The 23,808-nt window shown below is 46.6% G+C and overlaps 1 protein-coding gene across 6 annotated transcripts in view; it reads left to right on the forward strand.

Moving 5' to 3' along the window:
* The window catches only part of CACNA1I (calcium voltage-gated channel subunit alpha1 I), a 146,410-nt gene that overhangs the window by 117,120 nt on the left and 5,482 nt on the right, over window positions 1–23,808 (forward strand). For 4 of the 6 annotated variants that reach the window (XM_084506730.1, XM_084506731.1, XM_084506729.1 and 1 more), the window contains 17 exons: window positions 1,077–1,493; window positions 2,312–2,412; window positions 3,454–3,577; window positions 4,508–4,576; window positions 5,594–5,778; window positions 6,118–6,244; window positions 7,318–7,443; window positions 7,926–8,015; window positions 8,967–9,186; window positions 10,220–10,371; window positions 12,050–12,159; window positions 12,734–12,867; window positions 13,524–13,594; window positions 17,227–17,305; window positions 17,885–18,006; window positions 18,746–19,090; window positions 19,737–19,883. In XM_084506730.1, coding sequence (XP_084362856.1) covers window positions 1,077–1,493; window positions 2,312–2,412; window positions 3,454–3,577; window positions 4,508–4,576; window positions 5,594–5,778; window positions 6,118–6,244; window positions 7,318–7,443; window positions 7,926–8,015; window positions 8,967–9,186; window positions 10,220–10,371; window positions 12,050–12,159; window positions 12,734–12,867; window positions 13,524–13,594; window positions 17,227–17,305; window positions 17,885–18,006; window positions 18,746–19,090; window positions 19,737–19,883 — 2,619 coding nt within the window. The remainder of the gene's footprint in view (window positions 1–1,076; window positions 1,494–2,311; window positions 2,413–3,453; window positions 3,578–4,507; window positions 4,577–5,593; window positions 5,779–6,117; window positions 6,245–7,317; window positions 7,444–7,925; window positions 8,016–8,966; window positions 9,187–10,219; window positions 10,372–12,049; window positions 12,160–12,733; window positions 12,868–13,523; window positions 13,595–17,226; window positions 17,306–17,884; window positions 18,007–18,745; window positions 19,091–19,736; window positions 19,884–23,808) is intronic. The other 2 variants (XM_084506732.1, XM_084506734.1) reach the window with 2 other exon arrangements.

Below are 23,808 nucleotides of genomic sequence, written 5' to 3' on the forward strand. Positions count from 1 at the left end.
ACTGCTATAGAGGATTGCATTGCTGCTGTAGACTTCTAACACAGACACACTGCTTTCCCTTAGGAAGCCAGGACAGTTCACATTATTTAGCTATATTTCTAGGTTATTTACCTATATATTTCAAGGTTATTGATCAATACTCCATTAAGTGTAGGTTTCAGCTCTTACATTCTGCTGGTAGGAGACGGGAAATGCCAAGAGGACAGGGTCTTCCTCTTAGAGTGAAGCATGTTTTGTCCTCTTGCCCTTCCCTTTTTTCCTAGAGCACCATGTACAAAAACAATGCCCCGAGTGAGTTGAGAGCATAGGAAAGTCTGGGTGCTGTCAGAACTGCCAAGTCCCATAACAGATAGTTTTTCTGGTAGCTTTTTATTTTTACAATGAGAGAACTCTTGACTTGGAGCTCCTCACAGAAGATCCTGCTGCCCCTTAGCACTGTCCAGCCAACGTGTCTCAGACCTGTCCACCTTGTAACATCAGTCTCTGGGCTCTCTGCACACTGACACACACAGGTTTTGAGGGGGATGCATCAATGCTAGGAGCATTCATGCCCCTGTTATTTTTAAACAGGGAGAGCTGGCAGCCATGTGCTACGTGATAAGTTGCTAATGCAGTTGGACTAGACCGTAACCAACAAGCCTGTTTGTCTCGTTTCTTCCTTTTACGAAGACTGTATTCAAAGATGGTGTGACAGATTATCCATCTCCCCGTACCTTGTATTATCTTTTACCCTAGGGCAGTGTAAAATGCTGCCGATCAGATTTTTGGAAAGCTTCATTCTTGCTCTGTGCTGGTGTAAGTAACAACATCAGGCACCTGGCCTTTGGCTTTATTGTTTACCTTCCCTGTAAGTGCCTTGCACACAGATGGTGCTATAAAGTGATCGCAGCCAACACCATCGCTAGCTCATTATCAATTTGTCGTTAGATTTACAGCGATTACCACTACTTTCCCAACACACACCTTCCTTGAGGGTTAAAAAAAAGTCCATCTGGAGAAGTCCATGGCCTGAAACAGGGCAGCATGCTCCCTTCCTGTGTCTGGGATGGCTGAATCCCTGTCCTGCTCTCTTACAGTCCAGCTCTCGCAGTTCCCACTACGGGGCCTGGGGCCGCAGCGGGGCCTGGGGGAGCCGTCGCTCCAGCTGGAACAGCCTGGCCCGAGGACACAGCCTGAAGCACAAACCTCCCTCTGCCGAGCACGAGTCCCTCCTGTCCGGGGAGAGGCACAGGGCAGGAGATAAGGAGCCAGATGCGGCAGGGAGGGTGTTTCATCACCGCCGGACACTCTCCCTGGACAACAAAGGCTCCTGCGACCTGCTGGAGTTGGCCTCTGTCCCATCCAGCCACAGAGGGACCCGTAAGCTCGGGACAGTACCAGGGGCCAGCGAGCATCAAGACTGCAATGGTAAAATGCCCAGTATTGCTAAGGAGATCTTCCCAAAGATGAACAACCGCAAGGAGCGTGGGGAAGATGATGAAGAGATAGATTATGTGAGTACTTGGTGCAGGGAACCTGGGGTTGTACTACGGTGCTGTGGGAAACCCCAGCTCCATCCTCAAGTGCTTTAAGTACAAGCTGGAGGATATCACTGAATGTAGGTGGGATCTTCTGGGCCCAGTTAAGCCCACATCACATCATCAGGCTGCCCATGAGGTAGTCTTGCAGGTGGGTGGTGGGAGAAAGGCAGAGGTGAGGCACGTGCATGGCCATTTGGAGGCTGTTATTTCAGATCAGTGCAGCCAGTGATTTCTACAGGTGAGGATAGGTGGGTCTTTGTGAGAAGCAAGAGCTTTGCCTTAGGAACATCGGCAGACCAGAGCAGGAAGAAGAGGAACAAGAGAGAAGGCAAGTGGATTTTGCTGTGCCAGACTGGGAGACTGCAATGTCCAGTTTGTAAGCAGATCAAATGGTAGAAAGAGTGGAGGGAGGATCAGCAGAAATTTAAGCAGACCTACACACTGTATAAAATTGAATCACCTCTGATCCCAAGTGCCAACAGAAGACATCTGAGAAGACATCACGGACAATATCCTTCCCTAGATAGGATACCAGCACTATTATTTCTAACGATGTGTGAAAGAAATCAGAAGCTGAGAGGTAAACAGGCCATGGCAAAGCAGTGCCTACCTCCTCTTCTGTGGCTTGTTCTTTGGGCCCATCTCCTCTTGCAGGTGCTTAAGAAAGGCAGGTAGTGCCCCTGGGAAACACCAGGCAGTGGTGTTTTGGGATCATATGAGAAAGGATGAGTGCCTTTGTCAGGCAAATGGGAAGTTAACCAGTGACACTTGCTTCTGCTGCATCTCTCCAGAGCCTGTGCTTTCGCATCCGGAAGATGATAGAAGTCTATAAGCCAGACTGGTGTGAGCTCCGGGAAGACTGGTCCATATATCTCTTTTCTCCTCAAAACAGGTTTGTTCAGTTTTTGCCATGAGAGGGTTGAGGAGGAGGGACAGATTTGTTGCCATGCATCCCCTGAGCCTGGACATTAGGTTGAAACTTTAAACTTGTCAATTGAGAATGTGTTTTGTCTCCTCCATCTCTCCTACAGTCAAACAATGTGTCTCCTCCTTGATTCTGGAGATGAAAGAGAGGATGTGAATCCTAAATGGCTATTGTGATTTCTCCTCCCTTTGGAGCATTCCATTTTTCTTCTGTGTAATCATAAATATTTATAGCCAAGTGAGGTAGGGAATACTGACATTAACTCAGAAAGGAGAAGGAATGTATTTTTAATGACTCCATAACAATGGGATTTCCTCCCTTGGTACCGGAACAGCCTCTCCGTTCCATTTTCAGTCCCAGTGCCAACTTATCAGCAGTCATATCACACCTTTTAGGGCAAAGTTAGAATTCTCCATGCCTGAAAAACAAAACAACAACAACACAAACATTTTGAGATACATTCTTTCTGCTAAAGGGCTCTTCCCACTGGGAGAAAATGCTCATGTAAGCCAGACATCACTATTCTTACCAATGGACATTGCCCCTTGAAGTGAAGGGGCTTGTGTTACAGCCCATGGAGGAGAGCTCTTTGCTTCGTGTGACACCTGTGCTAATGGGCAGTGTCCATCGGAGCAGGCAGAGGTGTGTTCCCCGTGACAGCCAACCTACCTGCCGATCCTCGGCTTTCTGCAGGAGGCCTCTTTGCCTTGGTGTGAGTCTGGGAGGGAAACTGAACAACCTTTCCTTTACAGGGCAAGAGAGGAGCACACAGTCGTAGTGGTTAGGAGACCACTCTGGCACTGGGGCAATGCATCAAAGTTCAGTTCCTTGCTCTGCCCCATGCTGGGCTATGCCAAAATACTGCCATGGCAAGAGACATCAGTATTAGCAATAGGAGAGCCACCACATCAAAGCTCAGTTTTTGGCCAGATCACTCAATTTTCTGTGCTCCTAGCTCCTAAACTCTCTCCGCCCAAAGCACAGGTGCCTACTGGAACTTTCTTGCAGGTTTCGCCTCCTCTGCCAAACCATCATTGCTCACAAGCTCTTTGACTATGTTGTGCTGGCCTTCATCTTCCTGAACTGCATCACCATTGCCCTGGAGAGACCGCAGATTGAACACAGAAGCACGGTGAGCACCATTCCCTCCCACCTACTTTTTAACACACATTTGACATAGGTGCATAAGTCTTCCTGGCACCAGAATGGCTTCTGGATAAAACTTAACATTAAACACTAACTCCCATTCATCTATTCAAATGCCCATGTATTAGCAATTCACATCATATGTGCTTCTCCTGTGGGGTCTTGCAATGCAGCAGTCCTCTTTGTAATGGGCTCATCATAGTTCCCTCCCTAACCATGGTAAGAGTTCCCATGGTTAATAGATTGTTTGCCAGAAAGGTGGGGACTGGGAAATAAACAGAAGCAAATTGTATGTGCAGCAAAGTCTCTGTAGGAATGGTATGCTATCATTCATGTACACTGCTTTTGAGCTGTTTTGGAGGTGGCTCAGACTGGTGTGTCAAAGGGAAGAGAGACTGCACTGGCAAATGAAATGTTTGTTGTTTTTTTTTTGTTTTGTTTTTGTTTTTTTTTTTTTGTTTGTTTGTTTTTTGTATCCCTGCCTTAGCTGACCCCCAGCTCTACTGCAGTTACTCACCATTTCAGGTCAGTGCTCAGAAACCCTTTGGGAAGGAGTCCCAGGGTAGTGAGTAGCACTGGCAGACTGGGGCAGTGAGCACCTTGAAACCAGATTCATAGGATGCATTGCAAATCTCACCCACTGTGCTTTTGGGGAGCTGTGTGGGATCTGTCCTGGCTGTGGCACAGGGCAGAGCTAAGGTGTGCAAGCTGAAAGCTGTCTGGCACCAACCTTCGCCAGGAGCACCTCTCATTCCTCCTGCCTTCAGACCCCTTGCAGGAAAGTAAAAGATATCAAGGTCACCAGAGAGGCCTCACAGAGTAACAAGAAAAAGTCAAGATGCATTTAAGGCCTTTCTCTGTTTTGCTGTTGTTGTTTTATGCTTGTTTGTTTTCTTTTATTTTGTTTGCTTTCTAGGAGAGAATCTTTCTTACTGTGTCCAACTACATTTTCACAGCAATTTTTGTAGCTGAGATGACGCTGAAGGTAAGTTAATGGAGCTGAATGGCTCAGAATCTTTTCCCAGTGTCAGGAACAACATGGTTCATGTTTGCCCAGCACCCTTCTAAAATCTCTGCATCTTTTCAGTTTGTCAGTCCTTCCCCCTACCTTGATAAAGGCACATACTGCCTGGGGTGTTTCCCTTCTGAACATGCATGGAGGGGATGCTTATCCTGGGTTTTAAAACCAAGGGGATCTTGATATCTGGGAGGAATAGCTGGCCTCCAGGTATGCATTTTGTAATAATGTCAAATGTCCATTCCCTTCCTCCTGGAGCAAGAGTGGGGAAAATTACAGTGATATTAACGAATTGTTCTGAGCTGAGATAATTATTCAATAGGTGTCTTTGCAACAATAGAGAAATCTTGTTAATCCTCTCATGTTGAGGAAAGAGTCTCAAAGCTGTGTAAAGAGAGTCTCAAAACTGGATGCCTGAAGCTAAACCTCCTAAAATTTGTTTCTAAATTACTGCCATGATTTTTAGAGTGTTCAGTTCTCCCTCAGGGCCAGTGATGTCTGTAACACATGCTGGTGTTGAGAACTGCTGTGAATCAAACCACTCCCATAGGAGCCAGAGTATGGGTTTTGGTGCCCCATTTTACCTGCTAAAACCAAGGTGATGTCTGGACTGGGACCCTTGCCCCAGATCTGTGGTATGGAAGAGAAAAGTTTTCTAAATGTTCCCAAGTCCTGTTGCTCAGGGAGGCAGAGGAGAGGTGAGAAGGCAAACGTGGTGAAATGCTACTCCAAAGCATGGTGGTTGTTTCTAGAGTTACGTACCACCACTTTCACCAAGGACATTTTCCTTCATATCCTTACAGCCAAAAGAAAAAGGTGATGAGATTGATTGTGGGGTGCAGAATGGATCCTCACTGCTTCCTTAGGAAGGGTCATATGGAGTTCATGGAGTTGATAGCCATTATCCATCCTTCCTCTCTCTCGGTGGCTGCCCTCTCTCAGGCAACACGGAGGAGCCATTTACCCATCTCCCCTCTCTTGCAGGTGGTTTCTCTAGGCCTGTATTTTGGCGATCAGGCTTATCTCCGCAGCAGCTGGAACATCCTGGATGGCTTCTTGGTCTTTGTGTCCCTCATCGACATTGTGGTCTCGGTAGCTTCTGCTGGTGGTGCCAAAATCCTGGGGGTGCTGCGGGTCCTCCGGCTGCTGCGCACCTTACGGCCCCTCCGGTCAGAGCCCCACCACATCCTACTCTGCTTCCCCTTCCCACTGGACCCCCAGGAAGGGTCCCAGAGTCAGACCCCACTGTTACTGGTCAAAGTGTCATCTTAGATCAGCCAATAAACAGAGGGAGGTTCCCCTTAGCCATATGGCTTTGGCCCTGGAGATACCTCATCAGACAACCAAACCATGGGACAAAAGAGGCTTTTTGGCCCTGGTAGGAGTGTTCCCCACTGACAAGTCACTGCACAGGGAGAGCAGGGGCCCACTTCTGCTGAAACTACTTAGCTGGGGTTGAACATCTCTGCTCTGTCCCTCTGTCACCCCTCCCTTTCCTTCCCTTCCAGAGTCATCAGCCGAGCCCCTGGCCTGAAGCTGGTGGTGGAGACGCTCATTTCTTCCCTCAAGCCCATAGGAAACATTGTCCTCATCTGCTGTGCTTTCTTCATCATCTTCGGGATCCTGGGTGTGCAGGTAGGGCTGGTATTGCCCTCAAACGGCCCTTATGCCCCTGACAGAGCAGGAGGGGCAGGCAAGCCAGGAAACCTTCTGTAGCTTCCCACCTCTGCTAGCTTTCTCCCACCGAAATGTCCCCGTGGCCTTTGGCAAGGGCAGCCAGCTGCTCAGCAAGTGCAAGTGTTGCTGGATGTGCGAGACGGGAGTTAATGCTCGTGCATGCATGGCAGGAGTTGGATCAGGGTTTGGGTCAGTGTTACAAGGACAGCCCAGGGCTGGCTCACTGGGCACATCCGTGCCACGCAGCAAGGGCGAGCAGCTCCATACCTGCTTGCACAAACCCTGCCTCCAGTCAGCTCTGTTCCTCCCCCTCACTCCCAGCCCGAAGTCCACCCACAACCTCCTTTTATTTTTTTATTTAATCCTCTTTATTTTCGGCAGTTGCGTTGCAGAGGAGCAAGGGCGTGGGCGTTACTTCCATCTCAGGGAATGCGCTATACTTAGTCTGCTCTGATGCATCTGTACAAATGCACAATCCAGTACCTTCCATATGGGAAAGGAGCCCTGGGCAGAAGAGATACAGCAGTGCAGATTTGCAGGAGAAAAAAAAAAAAAAAAAAAAAAAAAGTATCTAAGAAGGAGGGGATGTTTCTTCTGGTTCTTTACCCTCAGATGAGATCTTTTTTTCCCCATCAGCTAACTGGGAGGCAGGGAGGAGAGATTGGTCTCAGTGGCTGTATAGAAGATTATTTTTTTTTCTTTTGGGCCAGTGGTTCTAACTGGGTCCCAAAAGATTGCCCTAACAGCTATCAGATAGTGAGGACTTACAGTCAATGCTGGTCTGGGGCAGTACAGGAGGCTGAAAAGCCAGATTTGAGTTTACAAGTGTGGCCCTGGCTCCTTACCAGTACATCAGCCAGGGCTGTACAATGTGCCGGTGTTCACCCATGCCTCCCCTTCACCACCCACCTGGTTTATAGCCAGAGGGAGCCTTGCAGCCCCCTGCTATCTCAGGAGCTTCTGTACATCCCAGGGAGCATGTGGGGGACCCTGGTACAAAAGGGGCTGATGATGCTGCTCCTCTCTCACAGCTCTTCAAAGGCAAGTTCTACCACTGCCTGGGGGTCGACATCAGGAACATCACCAACCGATCCGACTGCGTGGCTGCCAACTACAAGTGGGTGCACCACAAGTACAACTTTGATAACCTGGGACAGGTGAGTGTGCCTGCAACCCAGCTCTGATGGGAACTCAGCTCAGGGTTTGTCTCCTCCTATAAGTACCTATTCCTGGAGCACAGATGTCTAATGCCTAAAAAGCCTGATGCCAGTGCCAGGAAGAGCAGTTATTTGGTGTGGGTATCCACGTAGAGAGTCTGTCACTCATGTTTTGGTATCATTATGATGCTCATAGGTTGTAGGGGAAAGAAAAAGAGTGGCAGCAGAGAGCTTGATTTTCTTTTTCCCTCCTGCTGTGAAACAGATGTTCTTCATGACCTCTCTCTTCTGGTGGGTCTGGCTTCCTGTCCCCCTTGCCCCTCCTTGACAGAGAAAGGAGCAGGTTTTGATGTGTGTAGAGACGCAGGCAGGAAGAGTATTTCAACACTCTGTGTTAGAGCATAAACCACGCTTTTTTTTTTTTCTTTTCCCAGCCTGCCAGATGCACCTGCTTCACATCTGGTTTGTTTTTTCTGTTGCAGGCCCTGATGTCTCTCTTTGTTCTGGCTTCCAAGGATGGATGGGTCAATATTATGTATAATGGACTAGATGCTGTGGCTGTAGACCAGCAGGTATAAAGAATTCTTTGCAAAAGGACCTTTTTGACTTTCCTTGGGCTGGAAAGGTGGGAGCTTGCTGTAACATCCTGCTTTGAACACCTCCCTCAAACCAGGAGTCCCTGCTGAATCCTTTGGGTCAAGGCTGTGCCAAGTCAACGTGGGGAAGTGCAGCTGTGGCTGTGCAGTGGGTGTCTGTGGTAATTCTCACCCTCCAACCAGTTCAGATCACATGGAAGGTCTTTATTTCTAACACAGCAACAAAGCCTCACACATTTTTGGGCATGCTGGCTTCTTCCTAGCCCACAGATGGTTGCTTTAATACCCCATAAGCAGGGACTGTTGGGCTCCTGCCCACTGTAGTGCTATTCCTCTGCTGCTAAGGCAATGACCTTGATAGTGCTAGTGTAAGCACTTGCTACAGGCCTGAACCTTGGGGATGATGCTCCATTTACCTCTGAAACTCCACACAAGATGCACCACTGTTGGCTTTGTATGTGCTTTGTCAGGAGATCCAATAAAGGCAGGGCCTCCTTTCTTCTCTGAGCCTGAATGACATTTCTGTCTGGGTCTGACAGCTGTCCTGGTGGTGTGTAAATGTGGTCTCTACTGGCCCTTGAGCCAAAGGTGTTTCCAGTGCCTGGACTGTTTTACCATGTATTGGGGTTGCACCTACTCTGTGGATGGGGTTGTGTCTGAACTGTGGGTGACTCTGTACAGGTGGGCCCTTGCCCTTCACTCTCACCCACTCCATCAATGCAAGCTATATTTTCACCAACTGATGCCAAAATCCAGTCAATCACAATTTGCCCTGCATACAGCCTCAGCTCTTCCCAGCCCATTCCCCTCATTTTCATGATAATGCCCCCCTCCCCAGCATCTAATCACCACAGTGGCTCCCACCCCTATCATTTCTATACCACCACCCACTTGACCACTGCCTCTCTCTTCTCCTCCTTCCTCCAGCCGGTCACCAACAACAACCCCTGGATGCTCCTCTACTTCATCTCTTTCCTCCTCATCGTCAGCTTCTTTGTGCTCAACATGTTTGTGGGGGTGGTGGTGGAGAACTTCCACAAGTGCCGGCAGCACCAGGAGGCCGAGGAGGCACGCCGGCGGGAGGAGAAGCGCCTGCGGCGCCTGGAGAAGAAGAGAAGGAGTAAGGCACAGCCTAAGTGTTTGGTCGGTTCGTAGGCCAAGGTTTTCTGACAAAAACCTTCTCCTCTTCTTTTTCTTTCTTGACGGGCCGGTCTCTGAAATGCATCGCTTGTGGCCGTGCTCTGAGCCTTCCTCCCCGTGCCATTGCCACGTCGCTACACACCATGCCGGGGCGGTCTGGGGAAGAGGGGGTGGTTTATGAGGTCTGTAGGGAAGCTGGGGTGTCAGGGAAGCCATGGGGAAATACCATGTACCAAAATGTACTTGTGCACATGCTGGCACACACTGTCAACATAAGACATGCGCACATCAGTAGACCTCCTGGGCTTCCTGCATCTCCAGCTGGTGTTAAGGGGAAGACCTGGGCAGGCTATTGTGTTTAACCCAAAATTTAAAGAAAAGGGAGAGGGAAAAAAAAGAGGAAGACTCTTGTGTTTTGTTCTTGGCTCTTTTCATCAGTGTTGTAGTGTCACTCCTTGGGGTCCCAGACCCGCTAGGGTGAAGCAACCCCTCATCCTGGTGTTCCTGTCCTCTTCTGTATTACTTTTAAGCAAAAATTGCAAAAGCATACTTGCCCCTGGATATCTTCCCTACTACCCCAGACTGATGGTTTTCTTCCATTCACAGCCCATGGGCATGCTTTCCCTTCCCGTGCTCCAGTTTTTTCCTCTCTCCTGTGACACCCTGGGGCCTCTCCTGGAACCATCTGCTCCCTTTTATCATTTGTGATCTTAATTTGTCGAGGCATGAAATGCTGATTTAGCACCATTCCCACAAACATAGACTGACAGATTTTCGTTTAAGCATTCCTTTCCTTTTCTTTATTCTATTTATTTTTCACCCCACTTCTACTTTCCTCTTTTTTGCATTTCATTTTTCTCCTTCCTATGGCCCCTATTTTTTATCTATCCTTTTCTGTTCTTTCTCTCTTCTGCCTTCATCCCCTTGTCTGTCAGCCCATCACCACATTTATACCTGCTCACCCGTCAATGTTTCTTACCCATCTCTTTCTTTCTTCCAATTTCCTGCTAACTCTCCCCATCTCCCTCTTTCCACTGAAGAAGCACAGCGTTTGCCGTACTATGCTACCTACTGCCCCATACGCCTCCTTATCCATTCGGTCTGCACCAGCCACTATCTGGACATCTTCATCACTTTCATCATCTGCCTCAACGTGGTCACCATGTCCTTGGAGCACTACAACCAACCTGTGGTGAGTGAGATCATGGAGATAAGTTCTGTCTCTAGTAATTATGTTATTTTACTATGTTTCTCTGTCTACGAGAAGAGGACACGAGTGTCTCTAAAAATATTGTTAAAGTTTGGCAAGAGTTAATGTAGTAAGCAGGAATACTTGAGGAGTTTGGTAAGTTTGGTGTGTACCCAGAAAGGCAGCCCCTACTCACACATATATTATTGCCTGAACTCAATAGAGATAATGCATATAAGCAAGAGTTTGTCCACTAGAACGCTTTGTGCAATTAGGTCTCTGTGCTTTTTATTATTAAGGGTTTATATGGGTCACCCAAATTTAGCTGCCTAGCCTGCTTTGTATTTTCCCCTGGATCCCAACAAGAAGAATGGTGGAAGCTGCAGTGTCCAGGGAGCTTCAGGCTTTGCATCATATTTCCAAATGTCAGACCAGTTCTCCTGTCGTATGGCCTGAACTGTGGGGACTGGATTGGCTCTCTCAGGAGAGGATCTCTCCATTCAGCCACCTGTTTTCTGTAAGAGAAGGTGAAGGGGTAAAGCACTGAGCAGGGCCTCTCTCAGCTGCAGGGAGTGATTCCCAGCAAAGGGCTCTGAAGGCCAAAGAAGTCTTATACTTAGGCTGTAGAAGACCAGGTACCTCTCTCAGTTCCTGGGAAAGCTCTAGATGTCTCTGATGGGAAAAAATATATATATATATGCTGCATATATCAGAGGAGCTTTCTGCCTCTGTATGCAGACAAAGCATTCATTATGATATCTGCTCAGTGGTATTTCAGTTTATTTTTGAGGAGATTGTTGGTTTAGATAACAGTTGTGTCATCTGAGTAGATGCTGTTCAAGGTATCTCAGGCTTTGATGAGGAGCTGAATCTGTCTCTTATCATTCAAATCTGCTGCCACCGTCCTCTGTTTCTCACCCATCTTGCCCAGCTGCCCACCTTTTATCTTGCTCCTGGTGGTGCCCAGTTTTACTCTGCAGGAACTCGCAGTCCTTACTTGTCACCCTTGTGTCAGGCCTTTGCTCATATCAGAACAGGTCAGTCTTCTTTCTTACTCCTCAGCTCCTTCCCCTCTAACACTCTGGTACAACCATGCTGTTAGGCTCTTATAATAAATCCTGCCAAAGTGCTTTGAACGCTCCCAGTATGAGGTGCCACCAAGTGCTGCCCACTGATCCCATTGACCCTTGGTGGTGGCGAAGGGGCAGCACAATGACCAACCAGAAGTCCACATCTGAGAGGTGACACATGCCTGTCCCAGAGGTCAAGGCATGGAAGGATTTCCTCCCATCAGAGATATGGCTTTTATCCACAACCGAAGTAACCTTCTTGCCTCACTTTTGGTCCATAGCTATGCCAGTGTCATTAACATGATGGCATGGGCTATTGGCAGAGGAGTAGGCTGATAGTACTTAGTGGACTCTCCTTGCAGTAGCCTCCTCCCTCTTATACCAAGAAGTACAAGAGAAAGGAGCAATAACTGATCCCCAGAACAACATGGGGCAGAAGGGCTAGCTAATGGTTGTTCTTAGAAGGTGGCCTCCATGTTTTAGTAAGTAGGAGGCATGGGGCAGCTTCCCCATCTACTCTCAAATTCCTGGTGCTCGGAAGAGTCTCCCACAGGTTACGGGCTTGATACTGCTCTTGCCTCAATTATTTCACCCTTTCTTTCTGCTGGCAGTCCCTGGAGACAGCTCTTAAGTACTGCAACTACCTGTTCACCACTGTCTTTGTGTTGGAGGCAGTTCTCAAGCTGGTGGCATTCGGTCTGCGGCGATTCTTCAAAGACAGGTGAGCAGAGGGTTCTGTCAAATGTGGCTGTGGGACAGCTGGGCTTCGGGTGGAGGTTTTGAGGGTGGATCCCTATCTAGAGTGTGAGGCAGGAGCAGAATGCCTTTCAGTTCTGCACAGCAGAGCCGCAATGCCTAGGCAATAATAAGAATTGTCCAAGAACTGTTTCTTGGCTGGCATCTACTAGTCAGGCTAGAAAGCAAAGGAGGTGGGCTCAGAAACAGCCATTTTTTTTCCTGCCCTTGAGGCAAACTGGGAGCATGCTGAAGCAGAACGTATATAATGAAGCTGATTCGAGGTAGTAAGGCCATAAAAAGCTGAGCCCATTAGTCAAAGCATAGCACCATAGTAACACAGCTCCATGCTTTCAGATCGGGCTGGCTTGCCTCTGGCTGCTCAGGATGTGTGCAAAGTGAATCTCTGTTTGTCTGCAAAAGCCTATGTAGGCTGACTCAGAGTGGGGCCTTGGATTCATACGTAAAGGAATGTTTAGGTTAAAGTGGAAACAATTCACTTTCTTTTTCAGGGAAGTGGAAAAATTCTGTCTTCCCTAACTCTGTTTTTTCTTCTTAAGGTGGAACCAGCTAGATCTGGCCATTGTGTTGCTGTCTGTCATGGGCATCACACTGGAAGAGATTGAAATCAATGCTGCTCTCCCAATTAACCCCACTATCATTCGGATCATGAGGGTGCTGCGCATTGCCCGGGGTGAGAAAGACACTGGTTAGAGGCAGGGGTGTAGGTGGCCATGGAGTGGGACCTAGTACAGTGACTCCTCAAGCAGTAGCTGTAGAGGCTGGGAGGGAGGCAGAGAATGGAAAGGACAGCCTAGAGGCTACGGTTTTCTGGTTTCTTTAAGCCAGGCATTTAGATGAAGTGGCTTTAACAGGAGGTGAAGGACCAAAAAGGTGAGCAGATCATGCCAGAGCTGAATTTTTCCTGTTATTTTTCTATGGCTTGAGTATGGCCATTTGGAGAAGAGATCGCCAAGCAGGTTAAAGTTTACACAGGAAGAGGATTGAATTCTCCTGGTTGTTACCAAGATGTGCTAAGCTGCCTTAACAGATGGTGGCTGGAGAAAGGGAAAGTGGTAAAAATCGTGAAAATTCAGAGCAGAGGGAGAGTTGGTATGGATTGCTGGGAGAAAGAGGGTTCTTGGCCAGACCATATCTGGGTGAAGCAGAAGGAGCCTGATAGGCATAGGTGACCTATGGGAAAAGGGAAAATGGGGACACAAGGGACAATCCAATTTTTCTAGGGCAAGGGGAAATCGGCATCTGTCTTGTGCTACTGACATTAGTAAGTTACATAAAATAATGGACCTTCTGAGTGTCTGAGTGACAGTTTTGTGCTTGTTATGGCAGTCCTGAAGCTACTGAAGATGGCCACAGGAATGCGAGCACTCCTGGATACAGTTGTTCAAGCCCTGCCACAGGTAAAACACATAAGCTTCCCCCAAGACTCTCATTTTCTGCACCTTTTTTTCCAAAGGGTCACTTCTCTGCATGTCTCAAAGGTGGTATTGACTGTGTTGTGCAGGCAACTGCCTGAAAACGCTGCCCAAATTTTCAAGTCAGTCATGGGAATACAGCTCACCTCGCATCTCTGTTCTCTAGTTGTTGAATGAATTCTTGATTCTTGGGAAAGGGCAGGTTTCTTCCCATCATGTCTTGCTAGTGTCTTCCACTTATGGCTAGTCCCCAGCTCCTCTCTTCTTTCTCTGTAAGAAGGGGAGAGTGACTGGCAGCCATTTCAAGAGGAAAGCAGGTCTTTGTATCTCTGTCCCTCTCACCCTTCCCTGCATGTTCCCCTCTCTCACTCACATTCCTGTCACTCCTTTTCTTAGCCAGTGCCTCCCCCTCCCTACTTTCATTTCTTCCTTTCTCCTCCTGGATCCCTTCACGTTTCTGAGCCTCTCATGTATGAGAAGCAGTGACGCGCTCTGTTGTGGCTCACGCAGCCGGCAGTTAAGTGTCTACCACAAGACAGCTAGACAGAAGGATTTCATGAGCTGTGAGCGGCAGCTGTTCCCGAATAGAGATGCTGACACGGTGCTTTACACAGGCACCGAGCCTACTGAGAGGATCCTCTGTGATGGATGAGCAGCCTGGGAGACTGGTCCCCTTCCTTTCGGATCCTCAAGAGAGAATTGTTAAGCAAGGAGTAATGGCACCAAGTCACTCTACTGATCATACATCAGTCGTTCCCCTGGCAGGCCCTGAGCAGGCAGCTATCTTGGATGATATCAAAATGCATGGGCATTTGTCAGTTGATTTATCAGCTAATATGTCAGTCTTGGTGAGTGATGCAGAGCTGAGAATCAATCTGAAAACAGCATGAGTAGTTACACAAGGAATTTACTTCCGATGTTAGTGACAATAAATGATGTCAATCTGAATTAGGGGAATCTCATGGCACAAAAGCCAGGGGGAAATGCTGTGATCTTCCTGGATCCCAAGCTCTGTCTGATCTTCTGTGTTGTTCTTTTTTTTTTAATTATTATTAAGCAGTAATAATTTAAAATTTTATATATTAATAATTATATAATTCATATACAGGATACATAATAATATTCTTTGTCATCGAGGATACTTTGGGGCTGAGGTACATTAAACAATGTGAAGAATGGGAGATTAAGGGTGTTCTTGTAGCTTTGGGCCACTGAAGTATATTAGCTCTGGCTCTGCTGCCCCAGGCTGGTTCAGTGCAGCCCCTCTGCATCTTGCTCGTCTCCGTTCTAGTAGCCACAAGTAATTTGCTCAGGCAAGAATCTGAAATGGAGCAGGTCTCCAGATCTGCATGTCTGTGACATGTTTATTCTGCAGCCCAGATAAATGCACACTGATATGACAAGCTGGCTGAAGTAGGGTCTAGAAGCCCTTGGTAAGAGGACTCTGCAGTATATTTGCACTTAAATGGTGAGACTGGACTTCTACCCCCAAAATATCGTAAATAAATAGGAGAAGAGGAAATGTTCATATCTCTGCAATGCATATGGAGAAACTGAGTCATTGGGCAGTGAAGTTATTTGCTCAGGATGGCAAAGAACACAGCCAGGACCTTAATTCAAACCCAGCTCACTAGTCTTAGCCACAAACCACAACCATATTCTTCCATTCTTTACAAATTCTTTCTTTTCTCTCTCACACTCACCCACAGACCCTTTGCTAACTGAGATGATCTGTCGTTTGGAGGTCATTAGTATCTGCCACAGTACCTTCACAAGCAGATGTCTAAAGGTCTGGCTTCTAGGTATTCCCTGGAAGGTAATAACAAGCAGTGCTTAATCCTTCCAGCATCAAAGTCTATGATCAATCCACTTGCTATTGACCGGCTGTTGCTTCCCTCTATAATGGCTTGGCTTCACTTAATAAAGTTATATAACAGAGGGATCAAAAATCACTCCATAGTTAAAGCCGCGTCAAAATCTGCTCTCAAAGCGGGGCTAAAATCCCCCAGTTTCACTGTTAAAAATTGAATTTAGTCTCCATATTTTACACACTGAGTCTTCAGGGTACAATTGAATTATCTGTAATATTATTCTCCAAGATTTATTGGCTTTGCCAAAAGAAGCAGTTTAAAATAAGCTGTCCTTTCCCTTGCGCTTTTTCCTCCTCTCGACCTTTCTCTTTATGTTCCTAGAGCACAGATTCACATCAGGGATTTTGGCTTGCTAATGGCATATAAGGTTCCTCCAGTTGTCCTGTTTCAATTCTCTTCCTTTCTTTGTTACACAGCAACAATTCTAAATAGTGAATAGAGCTTTAATTTTCAGAGTGCCTTGGAAATATAGCCCTTAGCTAAATTTTATTAGCTTCTCTTCTTTTAATGCCCGATAGAGGTGTGTGTTCAGAGCATTAACTATGGTGTCCAATTTAGTCATCAGAAATAATTCCTTCCACTGCATATGTAGGGAGCCAGGTTCTGGCAGCCCAGTGGAGTGGGTGGGCTGAATCATTCATTTATCTTCTGAATTTGGATGTCACAGCAGTTGCAATGACTAAATTAGGCCCTCCGAAGTAGTTGATCCTAACGAAGGCCCAGTGACCACAAGCCCTCACAAGCATTGGAATCAGACACTGTTCAGTTTTTCAAAAACACCTGAATACCAGGTCCTTAACTCATCCCTGCCTCCCCTTGCTCCACCAATGGTGTGGTAACCATTACTGGTGCTTTCTGCTGCTGTTCAGCCTGCATATTCCAAGCCCCCTCCCGCTTCCCATATATAATCCATATGCCCCACACGCTGGGATGCACAAGATTCTGAAGTAGAGCAGTGATTTGGGAGAGTGAGGACGTGGGGGCAGAAGCACTGGGGGCACTGCACACGTTGCTAGTAACACTGCTGCCTTTGTGTGCCATGAAGCAGCAATCCTCCCATTGTGGGATTTCTAAACAGCAACTGCTAGAAGCCCAAAAATCCGACTTTGCCCTATTATTTACAGGATACAAAAGCCCCTCTTAGCTTTTTCATAGTCTCTTCCCCTCCTCTCCTCTCTTAGCATTTTTAAAAGTGCCTCTTCACCCATCTTCCTTCCCACCTACCTCCACAAGCCCTGCTCAGCCCTCTGCCTATGGAGGGAGCTGGGGTACCTATACCCACATTCTTTTAGCGCCCTGTTGTCATGCTTCAAAAAACATAAATTCAGGGGATTTAGGCAGCTTGGTGGGGCACGTAACACTGCAGCACATGGCTTTATGCTGTAAAACATAGTTTGGCCCTCACCCATCCAAACTGGGTTCGTTTCTCTGTGCCCCTGCTCCAACATGCCTGCCTTCACTTGGCCCAAAAATTGTACACTTCAGTCAGCCCTGGGCAGCATTTGTGCTACGGTAGCTAGGAACAGAGCATCCTTTGAGTCTGCTGGTGGCTGTTGTAGCATGGATGGTGCCATCACTAGTGATTTCCCATGTGCTGCGTAATCGTTTGGTTGCATTTGTACGCTGGCAGTTTGCTGCTCTTCTCTTCTGACTTTGAAAGACAGAAACCGGTTTGGGTATGATCTACACTCACCTGTTTGGATGAGGTAGGCTTTGGGATAGGCTGACCATGCGGTTTGCTTTCAGGTGGGGAACCTTGGACTGCTTTTCATGCTGCTCTTTTTCATCTACGCTGCTCTAGGAGTGGAGCTCTTTGGAAAACTAGGTAAGTCTCAATCAGCTTGTGCTCCGGTGTGAGCTGCAGACCCGCTGGGAAAATGGGGTTTCTCAAGCTTGGTACTCATTCAATAACAGGACTGAATTATTTGGTGTCCTTTATTCTCCTTTTTGCATACTTGATATAAGCAGAGTTTCCCCTCTAAAATTGTATTGTTCTAACAGCCTAAAAGAATAAAAACAATTTTTGGTTTCTCTTTCATTCCTAAACTTTTATTTTTTTTCTGCACTGCCTTCCTTGATACTGCTTTAAGGTTACAGAAAAGAACTCAGAAAAGGTTATTTGTATCTCTTGCCATGGAATATCGATCAAAAAGAAAGGCAGCCCAGTGACATTGTTGGAAGGATCCTCCAAAGCAACCGAGTTACATTGCTATCAGTGATTTTTCTGTATTGCTGGTTGACAGCCAACTGTTGGGCAACAGCCTGCTGTTGGACAGGGTGCTGAGGCCATTAGCTGAGATGTCCAGGTTGTGAGGAGCCTGCAGTGCCTTTCCCTAGTTCCTGCTGTTGATCTCAGGGTTGGCAGTGTGTCCTCCACTGAAAGCTGTGATCCCCTTCCTTTCAGTGTGCAATGACGAGAACCCCTGTGAGGGCATGAGCCGTCACGCCACCTTTGAGAACTTCGGGATGGCTTTCCTCACGCTGTTCCAGGTGTCCACAGGTGACAATTGGAATGGGATCATGAAGGTAACTGGGCCTCAGTGGCGTGGGTGTCCCTGCTATGGGGAAGGAGAAATTCTGACCTGTGCTCAGTTCAGCAGTGCTTTGGTTGGAAAAGGGAGAGAAGCCCAGGAGCTGAGTTGCTAGGTCAAGTCCCAGAATCTCCCACCTCAATATGGTAACTTAGATCCTGGGCTCATGTGGTCCTACAGCCATCTGGCTGGGAGAAGTGCAGATTGTCCTTGGAAGGAGCAAGAAGGCCATCCCAGATAAGAGAGAATATCTCCTGTCATAAGGCCCATTACTGAAGTTAAAAGTAATGAATTTTACATGGAAGCCATCTACAGAGCTACCAGAGCAATCCAAATTAATCCTTCCTTCAAAGGATGTGAAGAGAGGGGAAGATGAGTTCTTTGAACTCATATGGTGCTTTTGAGCCTGATGAAAGATGGTAATACCAGACAGCATCAGTTCACACACATGGGGCTACAGTGGCAGCAACATGCAGTGGTTTGTAAGGAGTTTGTTCTGTACACCTTTGGGCACATTTGCTTTGAAGCAGAGAGTACAAGTTGTGTCCTGTGGTCAGATAATGTCCTTGATTCTTGGGGGACTTTGTGATTCTGAAGGGTGTGGGGTGATGGAAATGTCGGCTCTGTTCTTTCCAGTGGCATCAGTATTTTTTGATAGAGCAGCCAAGCTTGTATTCTTACTTTAGTCCTTCCTTCCTTCCATCATTCTCTCCCAATCCCTACTTCCCCTCAAGGATACCTTACGTGACTGCAGCCACGATGACCGGAGCTGCCTCAGCAACCTGCAGTTCATCTCCCCACTGTACTTTGTCAGCTTTGTGCTCACAGCCCAGTTTGTCCTCATCAATGTGGTGGTAGCTGTGCTCATGAAACATCTGGATGACAGCAACAAGGAAGCCCAGGAGGATGCGGAGATGGATGCTGAGATTGAGCTGGAATTTTCGCATGGGCTGTGCTCCCGCAAGTCAGGCTCTCCGAATTCAGGGCAGGGAAAAGGAGCAGGAGCAGGAACAGGAGGCAGTGGTGGGAGAACAGATCCTGAAGGACGGCTGTGCATGAGATGCTACTCTCCGGCACAGGTGGGTACACATTTGAGCTTACCAACCAGACTGCAGCAAGTGGCTTTGGGGAGAAGCCAGGCAGCCTAGACAACTGAAGGCATAGCAGCAGCAGGCAGACTCTTCCACCTCAGGGTGAGGGGTTTGCTTCCAGCAGTAGACAGCTGAGTTGGTAGCATTGTGCAGGGAAAAGGAGGTAACAGCAATGGGTCCTGTAGCGCTGCCTGGAAGTTTTGGCATTGTGGTGTAGGATCCTGAAGGCCAGCAGAAGAGGGATGGAGCAGATCAGCTGAAGATGTGTTAGGAGGAATTTGAGAGGGAAACTCAGGAAAAGAGAGCAGGAGAAATGGCAGATCAAGAGTGAGGCATGCCAGCAGAGCTGGAAGGGAGGCATAAGCAGTGCCATGGTGCACTGAAGTGATTGAAGACAGTCCATCCTTCTTTTCTTTCTTTTTTTTTTTTTTTTTTGCATTGGACTTCTGCACCTTTACACCCTAAGGAGCAAATGCTCCCCCAGTGATCCTGTGCAGGTACCTGCAGAACGAGGTACTGCTCCAGATGAGTCAGGGTGGAGAACCCAGCCCCAAATTCACAAGAAACTTTGAAGCAAAAAACTCGGCATTCTTAAAATGATTTCTCCCATCCTCCCCCCTTTCTTGTCCCCTAGGAGAACTTATGGCTGGACAGTGTCTCTTTAATTATTAAGGACTCCTTCGACGGGGAGTTAATGATCATCGATAACCTATCGGGCTCCGTCTTCCATCATTACTCCTCGCCGGCCATGTGCGAGAAGTGTAACCATGACAAGCAAGAGGTAACCTGCGTACGAGGATGCGTGAGGGGACTGTCCCCCCAAGACCTGCACACCCACACACACATGCCCGCAGGTCATCCAGCGTGTGCTCTTAGCTGTAGATTGTGTAGACAGAGAACTTGGACTGTGTTTTCCACCCGTCACGCGTTGCTGATACTGCCTCTGGTACGAGCCTGCCCTCCTTAGTCATGAGGGGATGCCTGAGGTGGCAGAAAGCTGAGATGTGCCAGGATGGAGGTCAGGAGGGATGGAACGAGATGTAGAGGAATGACTGTGAAGGCAGTGTTGTGTTCAGTTCTGCAAGAAGAGCAGAGTTTCAAGCTCATGTACAAAGGACTGGAAGGTTTGCACCCCAATAACAGCACTTGGGGACAATTCAATTTAAGCACATGTTTTGACTTCATTTGAAGCACGTGCTTGCTTATTCCCTGTTGAGATCGGTGAGTTAAGCACATGTTTACATGCCTTGTTGAATTGAGTCACTGTCTGTGAGCAAGGATTGGTCTGTGATGAAAACTGGTTAATTAGTTTGAGCAAAAACTAAATAAAGATGGGCCCACTGAGAAAGTTTTAGAGTCTATTTTCAAAGGTAGAGCCTGTTAGCTGACAAATGGGTTGTTGCTAAGAGCAGGACATCCAGTGGCTTAGACTTGTGCTCCTAAAGTTCATACATGCTTTGGAAAACCACTTTGTAAGCAATTAGTCTTTTAATGTTGTAAAACTTCAGGAGCAAAGTAGCCTGGGAGAAGTTAGGTGAGAAGCAGAATTATTTTTCTTTCTGAAATCATTTTTTTATATTTAAGTACTGTGATCATGGTTAGACTTGTCAGTATCTTGTCTCATCTGTCATCAGTGGCAATCTTCACCATCTCCTTCACCGTAGCTTGATATGTTGTTATTGCCTTTAAAGAAACCAGGAAAGTTGGGAATAGAGCTCTCATTGGCAGATTACTCTATCCAAATTTGAAGACAACAATATTTCATTTAGCTTTGGACCCCTAGTTCTGATGCTTTAATTTTTTTCTGCCTTTCATCTCTCTACTTGTCCCAATGGCTTCCCTTTGAAAATACCAGAATGAGAAAATTGCTGCAGTTTCTCAGTGCTGCAACACTTCACCCATGGATACTGCATTAATACAGCCAAATAACTAGTTTTCAAGTCACTGTACTTTCCAGTGCCTTACATAAGTCCTTATATTCAGCAGTCAGTGCTCAGCCTTCTCAGAAAAATCAGGTCTTCTAAAGCGTTCCGGAAGGATTACCCCCAAATCAAGTAATTTGCAACTAGTTCGGTGCATTTGAAAACCTTCCAGATAGTGTTCAGTACCCTGCCTGGGAATAAAGACAACAGCAACAGATTTTCTCACCTGCCCAGCAAGGAAACTAGACAGCAAAATCTTCAAGTGCAACCCACAGCCACAGCAAAGAGTTTAATGGAATGATCACCACCAAATAATTATTCTTAGACCATATTTTCTAATGGCCATTATAGAGCCATAAATTATTTTTCTAAATTGATATTTCAGTACCTCTAAAATGTGGAATTGGAAAGAAATTATCTATATCCACAGGAATATCTTTAATAATGAAATGTAGATCTTTTATTTCTCAACATATGAATCAAAATTAAAGCTCAGGATTTTAAGTCACGGTTGATCATGACCTTCTCTTCATATTTCATTGCAGGAAAAACAATGAGAAAATTCCAACAGCAAATTACTGCACACTGCCACAGCTAAGTTTGAATCCAGCACTAAGACCATCAGTGCACATAACAATATACATAGTCATTAATTAATTAGAGTGTACTAAGGTGTACCAACATAACCAGAGTTGTATGTTAGTACTAGCTCTATATTGTACAAAAAGATTCCTACTGTCTCAGAAACAACAGCAGTTTATACAGGCAGAGCAGTTTTTATCTAGTCCTTTCCAGCACATGTACCTTTGAACAAAACAATCTGCTTGCTGCACACCAAATCACCCTTAACTCTGCCCTTGTGAAAACAATCACATATCAGACAAAAATGTTTGCTCCCATTTCAGTTGTGGTTTAATCCAGGAAGATACTGAGCAAAGCAGATAAACACAACACTTAACATTGGCTCAAAGTTATTATTATGTGCTAAGCTTTCTACTGTGTTGAGTAGAAGTGTCAGCATCATTACAAGTCAAACTCTTGGCATCTGATTTTCAAACTAATTCTTTGGACAATTAAGGATTTTCCTAATCATGGCTCTGTTTTATATGTTTTATAGATAGCTTATATCTGCAACTAGTAATTTTCTGATGTGCGTGGTTCAGTGCCTGTGGTTGACACCTCAAGCATTTTTTATAGATTGTACTCATCCCCACATTTATTTTACTTTTTTGTCCCTTCGTCTTTAGTCAGAATATTTTTAAATATTCTCCAGTAATGGAAACTATAAGAACAAAACAGGAAAACATTACTTTTTTTTTTTTTTTTTTTTTTTCTTTTTTCTCTCATATGATTAACCTATTCTCATTTCATCTCTATCCTTTCATTTTTGGGCTGGTTGACTGTTAGACATCTGTATATTGTTGGCTGATAGCTTAGCTAGCCAGTGGCAGGGGTTTGTCAGTGAGCAGCCATGAACAGTGTTTTGCATGTGCAGTTTATCTACTTGTAACTTTGTTGATTATGCTTTTTTTGAGGATCCCAAGGTGATGAGAGTTTGTGAGCAAGTGGTTCAGTGAAGAACAGACGATTCTGGCTTTTGTTGAAACCCTTTTTTTTTATGGTCGGAGAAGGTAGTCGCAGAGGTTATCAGATTTCACACTCACATCTCTACGAGCACAGCTGTAAGGCTGTTCTGGTGTAACAAGCACTTAGGCGAGTAATGGATGAGTACGCACATTAAGTGGGACTAGATGAGGGCGGTGTTTCTATACACAAGCAGTTGCTGACTGGTGGCTGTGTAGTATGCTTGACACAATGTCCTTGTGGGTTCTCTGGTGTGTCTGCACTCCAAGCAGCAGTTGTTGGTTTTGAGCTCTTTTCATGGTTGAGTGGCACCAAGTTTGTATGTCAGAATAACGACCCAAATGTGGATGTTGTTCGTGCCCTTTATGGAAATCCAGCTTAGGTTTTCCCTTCTGTATATTCAAAGTGCCTTATCCAAGGATGGAGACTTCCAGTCTCTGGCATTGGCCCAGGCCACTAAACTCCCAGCTCGAAGGAGTCATCTCTCCAAATGTTCCACCTGCTCTTAGAGCACAAAAGCTGTGTCTACTTCTTGCAAACACAAACATAGGGGAGGACAAGATAACTGCCCAGGAAGCAAGCTCTCCTGACTGAGACAACCCCGAATATAACTATTGAATCAGGTGCTGCTGGTGGGAACTGATGGGACTCTAGAGACCAACAACAGAAAGTTGAGCACAGGAGGGATAGAGCAGCTGCTTAGGCTACTAGAAAAAGGAGGTACTTTTCAGGCATTATAGGATGAACTGAGGTCAGGCAGAGGGGAATTAAAAGCTTGGAGGAAAGAGGATGGGGGGGGGGGGGAGGGAATGTATGGCATGAAACAGGCCGAAGGGTGAAGCAAGCTCAGGCATGGGACTGGAGCAGAGCTGAGCCTCAAGGACAAGAAAGATGCAGTAGTCAGAGTTGGTTTCAGAAATCAAGAGATCTGAGTATGCGAGGGCTGGAGGGGTGAGTTTAGGGATGGCGAACAGGAAGGAGGGTGGTGTTAGCTGAGGTCTTGGGTAGGCTAGAGGTGAGGGGAGGTAGAATATGCAGGAAAGATGGAGGGAGGTGGGGTTTCAGTGATGAAGGTAAGAGTATATGAAAAGCATGATACTGGCATGGACTGTAAGAGGCATGACTATCCCTGGAATGAAAACACCTTCATGTTTAAGCAGGGCTGTCCTTGGCGCCTTCAGAGGGATGGGTTCAATCCCC

The sequence above is a fragment of the Aythya ferina genome (assembly GCF_964211825.1).
Source record: "Aythya ferina genome assembly, chromosome: 1".
Classification (NCBI taxonomy): domain Eukaryota; kingdom Metazoa; phylum Chordata; class Aves; order Anseriformes; family Anatidae; genus Aythya; species Aythya ferina.